At 39.7% G+C, this 9,524-nt stretch overlaps 1 protein-coding gene across 1 annotated transcript in view; it reads right to left on the bottom strand.

Moving 5' to 3' along the window:
- Nucleotides 1-1,658: 1,658 nt before the first annotated feature.
- The window catches only part of SLIT2 (slit guidance ligand 2), a 193,580-nt gene continuing 185,714 nt past the window's right edge, over nucleotides 1,659-9,524 (bottom strand). Inside the window, exons 31-34 of the mRNA XM_029285971.1 lie at nucleotides 8,969-9,123; nucleotides 6,900-7,188; nucleotides 4,923-5,134; nucleotides 1,659-3,547 (exon numbers count right to left, since the gene is read on the bottom strand). Coding sequence (XP_029141804.1) covers nucleotides 3,303-3,547; nucleotides 4,923-5,134; nucleotides 6,900-7,188; nucleotides 8,969-9,123 — 901 coding nt within the window. The 3' untranslated portion in view covers nucleotides 1,659-3,302. The remainder of the gene's footprint in view (nucleotides 3,548-4,922; nucleotides 5,135-6,899; nucleotides 7,189-8,968; nucleotides 9,124-9,524) is intronic.

Raw genomic sequence — 9,524 nt, 5'->3', positions numbered from 1 at the left:
GGACACTTCAGATAGTTGATACTCCGGTCAATGTTTTTGCCTCGCCACTCGTGAGGAATGTTTGCGAACGTGAACTCTGCTTTTACAATAACCGTCAAAAAGATCTCATTTCTTCCCATTCTGTCCCCTCCCCAAAGAATAAAAGGATATGCTACTATTTTTTAACACACATAAAAATGGACTATGAAATGAGGCGGAATTTATTCTCTCATAAAACTCCAGCGTGCGCGAGCAGACAATTCAGTTCGGGTGGAAAAGAACAGAAAGCTGCAGTGTCATTTTCATGTTAGATTAAAAAACAAACAAACAGAGATCTGATCCTTCGGTTCTTTGTGCCATCAAACTGGCACTAAAGCAGAATTAGTCAAAAGTTTGTAGAACTAATGCAGGGCCTTGAAAGGGATTGAATTCTCTCTGCCCTGATATTTTGGTATCTCGTCCTTCATCTTATTTATCCTTCATCCAGCTTCCCTTTTTAATTTGCCCTCCTTTCTCTTTTGTTCAATTCCATCCTTTGGATCATTCTGAACGCCCCTCCGTTCCATCACCCACTGAATTCTCCAATATTTCTTTAAAAGACTGAACATGCTCTCCAGCTCAGCATTAGCAGTAGCCATAGCACAAGCAGACTTATATACCGCTTTATTGTGCTTTTTACAGCCCTCTCTAAGCGGTTTGCAGAGTCAGCCTGTTGCCCCCAACAATCTGAGTCCTCATTTTACCGACCTCGGAAGGACGGATAGAAGGCTGAGTCAACCTTCAGCCGGTCAGGATCGAACTGCTGGCAGTGGGCAGAGTCAGCCTGCAATACTGCACTCTCACCACTGCACCACCACAGCTCAATATTAAAAAGAGCTAAGGTATCTGGGACATTTCTTAGGAAGCTTAAAATGGGATGTTTTACCCCCAAGTTCCTTAGACTTCATTTTCTTGTCCATGAGTCCTTCTGCCACCTTCTCCCTTACAGTGTCAGCTTATTCCTTCCTGAATGTCTATGGAGATTCTCCGTCATCCAGATCACGGTTGTCCCAAAGGCGCTTTTTCAGGAGGCAACTGGATTTCCTTTATTTTTCCTTGAAGACCTTTCGCTTCTCATCCCAGAAGCTTCTTCAGTTCTTCTTCAGCTTCTTCAGAGCTGAAGAAGCTTCTTGGATGAGAAGCGAAACGTCTTCAAGGAAAAACAAAGGAAGTCCAGTCAGAACCGAAGAAGCTTCTTGGATGAGAAGCGAAACGTCATCAAGGGAAAAACAAAGAACGTCCAGTCAGAACTGAAGAAGCTTCTTGGATTTGAATGGTGGGGAATAGAAGGATAAATCCTTCCATTCCTCACCAATTCAGTCAGAACTGAGGAAGCTTCTTGGATGAGAAGCGAAAGGAAAAACGAAGTAAGTCGTCTCTCGAAAAAGCCACCTTTGAGTCATTCCTTTCTGCTTTTCTTCTATCCAGCCTTCCCTCTATTCGTATGTTTTATACGACATAGTAAAACCTAAGTATAATAGATTGCACTGGGCAGCTGTGCAGCTGCAGTAACAACTGATTTTTCGTACATTTGGTATAAGAACTTTTGCAGTTCTCTCCCAAGAGAAATTCCAGTTCATATTTGAAAGGCTGGTGACACCAAGGACTTTAAACTCCTTTGAGAAATTACAAGAAGTGGCACTGAGGTAAAGATCTGTTTAATTTACAAATATCAGTAAAGATACTGATACCGGTCCAAATTAGACAAAGCAACACCATATTACACATGTACAACTATCTTTTTCCTTGTATAAAAGAAGTTAAACCCCCCTTTTTTTACAGGGTACCCCGTGATTTACTAAAAAAAGAACACAACCCACTATAAAGAATTATTACCAATTCTAGGTTATACTTAGCAGCAACGTGTTAACGAAGGAAAATATTTGGGCGTGTAAAGTAGTTTTAATAATGGGGGGAATGGTAATACAGCCTCTTTTATTCATTTTAAAGGTACGAAACTCCAAGGGAACATTAGTTTGAAAATATCTATCTCCTAGTGTCATTTTCAACACATAGTTTCATTTTCTGAAAAGTAACGTATACTTGGTGGGGAAGGGGAGAATCACATCTATAACATCTGCCACCTATTGTAAAAACAATTTCCTTATATATTACAAAGACTTGAGAGTTGTCATCTTTCCTTGCTATAATGAAAATAATCAGATTGTTCGCAGTCTCTGGTCCTTTGAGGGATACCAGCTGGTAGGTGTTACAGTAAAAAATATTAATCCAGACTGAATCTATTTATCCCGTGAGAATCTGCTATATTAGTCCTATTGCAAATATCCTGATTTTAAGGTTTTTTTTCTCTCTCTTTTTTTTAAAAAAAACAACAACTGAAAATACAAAAATATCAGGACAAATATAAATTAATATATATTAAAGCATTGGGGGGAAAAAGTAAAAAGATTGGCCTAGATGTTAAGTACAGTGTACTTTGATACAATAAATATTTCTCAATAAACAGAATACTGTATAGAGCCGTTCAGAATTCATAGAAACAAAACTCCGTTATTATATCTAATTTTCTCAACAATAATCTATTTTATCAATCTTATCATTTATATTACAAAAAAAAATTAATACTGTAAGAGGGCTGGTAAATGCTTTCTTTCTTTCTTTCTTTCCTGTCTTTGTAACATGCTAACATTAAAAAAAATGCATTAGAAGATCTCAGGATAATGGTGAATTAGCAAAAGCTCTTCATTTTCTCAACTTTTTTTTTTTTACACTGTACAAAATGCATCGCATTTTTTTTTTGTCTTCTTCAACTTGTAAAAAGGAGTCTCTTCCATCCGAGAGCGGTCTTCTCGGTCTCGTGAAGAAAATAAAACCAAAGCAAAGTGAAGCAGGTCCCCCTGCCCCAACTTAAAGTAGATAAAAGGAAAACTTTATATTTTCTCTCTCCTCAACGCAAGGATCAAACCGAAAGAGAATTGAGCGAAGGGCGTCTGTATCTTCAGTGTGTCTTGAAGAACGTTGAGTGTTAAAAGTCGTTGAAATTTTCCTATCCCGGTTGAAATTTTATCGGGGTCTTTTTTTTTTTTTTTTACATATACATATTTCCTTCCTTCAAGTCCTTGGAGTTTCAAGAAGTCCCTCTGAGCAACTTGACTTTGCTTTTTGTAGTTAAAGAAGCAGTTCTTTGATTCTTGTAATAAAAATAAGCCTGTTTTGTATTTTACAATATATATCCGCTACGAAGCCTTGCTTTAGTCCAAGAGGCGGCCGCTACAGGATTTTCCCAAAAAGGAAATCAGGGCGGGAAAAGGACCGGGCTGTTTTTAAGGGAGGCACTGCTGGGTGCAGCCGCACCTGACCGCTTTCTCCACCTCGCCTACGAAGGAGGAGCCGTCGGTGCATTCAAAGAGATATTTCCTCTTTTTGCTTCTCAGAGGCCTGCAACACTGCCCGTTCTCACAGCCCCCTTTACACTCCAGTCTCAGAACCTTCTCCGTCGTTTGGCACGCGGCGTAACCTTGCTGCTTTTGGAAATAATCCCGGATTCGTTCTTCTCGGCAAGAGATTTCTGCAAGGGGAGAAAAGCAGGATAGTTCCTGAACAGCCACCAGGTAGGAGGGACGCTTAAGGGCGCCTCTTACTCAGAGCAGCCACTCAAGATCCCTTCTGCTTCATTTTTCTTTTGGCTTAGAAAACAAACAAGCAAACAAACAAACAAACAAGCAAAGAAAGAAAGAAAGAAAGAAAGAAAGAAAGAAAGAAAGAAAGAAGGAAGGAAGGAAGGAAGGAAGGAAGGAAGGAAGGAAGGAAGGAAGGAAGGAAGGAAGGAAGGAAAGAAAGAAAGAAAGAGAAAGAAAGAAAGAAAGAAAGAAAGAAAGAAAGAAAGAAAGAAAGAAAGACCCAAGGATTCTCCTCTATAGGATTAAAGCTGACATGCACACCCAGAACAGCCTTTATTTTGCTGCTGATTTAAATCCAAACTCAAAATGCACTGCTACTACTAGGACCAGAAAACTGGAAAGTTAAAATCTTTTTCTTTATTACAAAAACACATATCCTCTTATTTTTAACAGCCAGCTGGTTTTCTTTTGACGGTTCGGAAATGTTTGAGACAGCATGCAATTTCACTTCTTAGACCTAGAGTTAAATACTATCCAATCTGTGATTTAATAGAGGCTCCAGTCCCCTAGCTCCATAAATTATCGAGGCATAAAATCGGCTTAAGTGGGAGAGCTCCGTTCCCGGTGTCCTACTGTAATCCCACAGATGCCAAAAGCACAGAATAAATAAATACCAGCTCTAGAAATGGGAAGGGACAGAGAGAGAAAAGACAGGAGACACAGAAGGGAAGTGGAAAAAAAAGGGGGGGGTGTACCGTCACCCTGTTTTTATCCATCTCACCTGCATAATTCGCTGTGATAAATCAGTTGAAGATGAGAGGTCAAAAGTAGAATTTGGGATAAAGCTAGCAGCAGAATCATTGGTTTTGGCTTCAGAGTTGCAGGAGGTAGAGAAACAATAAATACAGAAAGATACAGGAGGTATAAGGCGGCAGTTTAAATATAGCAAAAAGGTGCTTCTGAAGAAAGAGAAAAGTTTTTATAGCAAAATCGTGAAAAGGGTGGGGGGGAGGTAAGAAAAAAAACCTTCCTGGTTTTAGGCTACAAAATAAAATAAAAAAGCAATTAAAAACCATCCCTCTCTCTGTTAATCATAAAGCAAAGCTGAAAACGTACTAAAATTGTCGGTCAGGGATGGAGATGAAGAAGAAAATTTAAAAAAAAAATTGAATCAGAAAGGAAATTGGAGCACGTGCATGCCGAACAGGATTTTTTTTTTTTAAGAAAAAAAAAACCAAAGCAAAATTTTTTTTGCTATTCAGATAAAAACTAGGACTTTCCCCTTCTAATGGGAAACCGAGTCCCGGCGCACCGGAGGCTCACCTTTATTGCAGCTCTCCCCAGTATATCCGCTGCGGCACTCGCAATATGGTTTTCCAAGGCCTGAAAGCCTGCACTGACCATGTTTGCATCGGAGGGGCTGGCAGGGGTTAAACACCTCCCCGTCGTCCTCGCAGAGGGCGCCTCCGTATCCCTGCAGGCATTTACAACTGTATGAAAACGCACTGATTGGCAAGCAGGCACCATGTACACATCTACAGGGGAGAGAAGCCCAAGAGAACGACAGTGGATTATTCACCCGACCTCAGGCTCAGGGACACTCTGCGTCTTTCTTGCGACTGGGCTCCGAAGGGGAAGGGCCCAGGGCTTATTCCTTTTGGAAGAGGCTGGACAGCCCTTTGTCTGAAATGGACTAGGGTCTCCTGCTCAAGCAGGGGGTTGGACTAGAAGACCTCCCAGGTCCCTTCCAGCTCTTCTCTTCTCTTCATTATTCTATTCTTCATTATTCTCTTCTCTTCTTCATTATTCTCTTCTCTTCTCTTCTCTTCTATTCTTCATTATTCTCTTCTCTTCATTATTCTATTCTATTCTATTCTTCATTATTCTCTTCTCTTCTCTTCTCTTCTTCATTATTCTATTCTATTCTAATCTATTTTATTCTATTCTTCATTCTCTTCTCTTCTTCATTATTCTATTCTATTCTAGTCTATTGTTCTATTCTTCATTATTCTCTTCTCTTCTTCATTATTCTATTCTATTCTATTCTATTCTTCATTATTTTCTTCTCTTCTTCATTATTCTATTCTATTCTTCATTATTCTCTTCTCTTCTCTTCTTCATTATTCTATTCTATTCTATTCTATTCTTTATTCTATTTTATTCTATTCTTCATTATTCTCTTCTCTTCTATTCTTCATTATTCTATTCTATTCTATTCTGTTCTTCATTATTCTCTTCTCTTCTTCATTATTCTATTCTATTGTTCTATTCTTCATTATTCTCTTCTCTTCTATTCTATTCTTCATTATTCTATTCTATTCTATTCTATTCTATTCTATTCTATTCTATTCCATTCTCCATTCTATTCCAATTATTATTTTATATTCTATTAACGTAGAATAATAAAGTTGGAAGGGACCTTGGAGGTCTTTTAGTCCAACCCCCTGCTTGAGCAGGAGACCCTATGTCATTTCAGACAAATGGTTGTCCAGTCTCTTTTGGAAAGCCTTCAGTGATGGAGCATCCACAACTTCTGAAGGCAAGCTATTACACTGGTGGATTGCTCTCATTGTTAGGAAATTTCTCCTTAGTTGTAGGTTGCCTCTGTCTTAACTGCTGGTTAGTTTCCATCCATTGTTTCTCGTCTTGCCTTTTGGTGCTTTGGAAAATAGTTTGACCTCCTCCTGTTTGTAGGAGCCCTTCAAATATTGGAACAGAGCTATGGATTCCAGTAACTCTCTAGGACAGAATAAATCAGCTTTGGCGCATCCAAGTGATAGGCAAGGAGGCAGAAACACCTGGGAAAAGAGCCACTGTAGATGTGTCATGGAAGACCTGTGACAGGATATCACAGATCATACGTTCTGCTTTTCTCAACAACCAACATGGAACCCACAATGACCACAACCACTGCATTAGATCACTGGCATTCATACAAATACAGGTAGACCTCTATTTACAACAGCTGTTCAGTTAGTAACACAGTTGTTAAGTGAATCTGGCTGCCCCATTGACTTTGCTTGTCAGAAGGTCACAAGAGGGGATCACCTGACCCCAAAGGGACGTTGCGACCGTCATAAATACGAGTCAGGTGCCAAGTGTCCAAATTCCGTTCACATGACCCTGGGGAGGCTGCAACGGTCGTAAGTGTGAAAAACAGCCCAAGTCACTTTTTTCAGTGCCGTTGTAGCTTTTGAACGGTCACTAAATGAACAGCTGTAAGTGGCGGACTACCATATAAAGCTTCTCTCCCGGGCCAAAGTCTTTCTCCATTAAAAGTGGTATTGAAGCAGGACTCACTTGTTCCCCAGGCAAGGGCTGCTGGACTGCTGGTCACAAAGCGAGCCGGCCCATCCCTCGTCGCACTGGCAGGTGAAGCCGGACTGACTCGTTGCCTGGCAAGTCCCGTGAGCGCAGACCTTCTTCAGACACGGCTCGCAGCCGGGGAGAATCCCAACGTGCAACGGGACATTCCTAAAATCTTGCAGCTCGCTGTTGATGAAGAGGTTTCGGAGGCAGCCGTGGAAACTGGTGGCATTTTGGCCCGGAGGCTGGGGCAACGCGGGCACATTTTTCTTCACGGGGAGGCCTGGAGATGGGAGATTCAAGAGGTGGAAGGAAGGAAGGAAGGAAAAGCATCTGGGAGAAATGGCTCACTTAAAACAACCAGCTCACTGCAGAAAGACTTACTGTTACTTCATTTTGTTTACAGGAATGATGGAATGGAATAGAATAGAATAGAATAGAATAGAATAGAATGGAATGGAATGGAATGGAATAATGAAGAATAGAATAGAATAGAATAGAATAGAATAGAATAGAATAGAATAGAATAGAATAGAATAGAATAGAATAGAATGGAATGGAATAGAATAATGAAGAATAGAATAGAATAGAATAGAATAGAATAGAATAGAATAGAATAGAATAGAATAGAATAGAATAGAATGAAGAAAAATAGAATAGAATAGAATAGAATAGAATGAAGAAAAATAGAATAGAATAGAATAGAATAGAATAGAATAGAATAGAATAGAATAGAATAGAATAGAATAGAATAGAATAGAATAGAATAGAATGAAGAAAAATAGAATAGAATAGAATAGAATAGAATAGAATAGAATAGAATAGAATAGAATAGAATGGAATGGAAGCAGAGCAGAACAGAATAGAGCTAGAAGGGACCTTGGAGGTCATCTAATCCAACCCCCTTGCTCAGGCAGGAAGCCCTACACCATTTCAGACAAATGGTTGTCCAATCTCTTCTCAAAAATCTCCAGTGATGGATCACCCATAAGTTCTCCTTTCTACTGATTAATTGTTCCACTGATTACTATCTATCAGGAAATTCCTCCTTAGTTCCAGGTTGCTTCTCTCCTTGATTCGTTTCCATCCGTTGCTTCTTTTCCTGCCTTCTGGTGCTTTGGAGAATAGCTTGACTCCCTCTTCTTTGGGGCAACCCCTGAGATATTGGAAGACTGCTATCATGTCCCCCCTCGTCCTTCTCTTCCTTAAACTAGACATACCCAATTCCATCAGCCGTTCCTTATGTTTTAACCTCCAGTCCCCTAATCATCTTTGTTGCTCTTCTCTGTACTCTTTCTAAAGTCTCAACATCTTTTTTACATCGTGGTGACCATAACTGGATGCAGTATTCCAAGTGTGGCCTTACCAAGGCCTTGTAAGGTGGTATTAACACTTCACGTGATCTGGATTCTGTCCCTCTGTTATTTAATGCAGATGCTACCCAGGTCACCTACTTGCTCTCAATTTTCTACACAAATATTCAGACCACCCGTTTGTTCCCACCCTTCCCACTGACCCTCTTATAAAGCATTCCTGGTTTCCTTATAGGATTTTTACAGAACTGGATGGATAAGGCTGGAGAAATGCAATGATAATATATCACTTCACAGGATATTGACACTTTGTTTGACCTCTCCGGTGGCTGAATTAGATCACTCCACGGTAGACCCATAAAAGCCATATTGACAAGGCCAAAAAAAAGGGGGGGATTTTGTTGAGTTAATTTTTATTTTAAAAAAATTAACTAAATGCAAAAAGAAAGCAGAATGAAACACACTAAATTATAAAAAAAGGGAAACTAAAAAAGGAACAAGAAAAAAAATATTCCAGATGTATACTTAATAGACTCCACTCTTAATATAGTGCAAGGTATAGCAAATAATTCCATCCACCCAAAAAAATAAAATAAAATCTGAGCTTAGAAAGGCTTAGCTGTTGAGCTGCTGTGAGACACCTTAGTTATTTTAAAAAGTGAGAATGGAGTCCCTTCTTCGCTTTCGCCCAACTGCGTTTTCCAAGGCACCGGACCCACTTTTTGCATCTCTGGGGCAGGAAGAACTCACCTCCAACATAAAGTGGGGAGTCAAAGTTCAAAGTGGATTGCTTGGACAGGTTGGTGATGGTTTTGGGGTTTCCTCCATCGATGGATAGTGACAGAATCTGGTCCATAACTAATAGTTCCACCATGTGGAATTTCCCATCATTGATGGTCTCGACGCTGGAAGGGAAAGTGTTTAGTTTCATAAATATTAGTCACTGCAAAAAGAATTTAAAAATGTCTTGGCAAAATACAAAATTGGCTCACCGTTCTTAATTTGGGGGGCTTTTTTTTTTTAAAAAAAATTAACTTTGCAAATTAACCTACAGCCCTTGGCCTTCTTAGTAGCCTCCCTTACGATAATGTGCAACTTTCTGCCAAGGAGGAAGGGATGCTAGAAGTCGTAATATTTCTGGCCTCAGCCCTTCGAAAGAAGATTAAAACCAGAGGATGATTTACTGGAAGGAGCTACATGTTCAGTTACCCAAATTTACTGGGAAATTAAGAATTCAGGCAATATTCTGCTGGGTCAAGGAAGGTGGAACCAAGATAGTAATTGCTGTTCTCCAGAAAATAGCTGA

Source organism: Protobothrops mucrosquamatus, unplaced genomic scaffold, assembly GCF_001527695.2.
Source record: "Protobothrops mucrosquamatus isolate PMUCROS unplaced genomic scaffold, P.Mucros_1.0 scaffold2625, whole genome shotgun sequence".
Classification (NCBI taxonomy): Eukaryota; Metazoa; Chordata; class Lepidosauria; order Squamata; family Viperidae; genus Protobothrops; species Protobothrops mucrosquamatus.
This window is presented reverse-complemented; position numbering and strand designations above follow the sequence as displayed.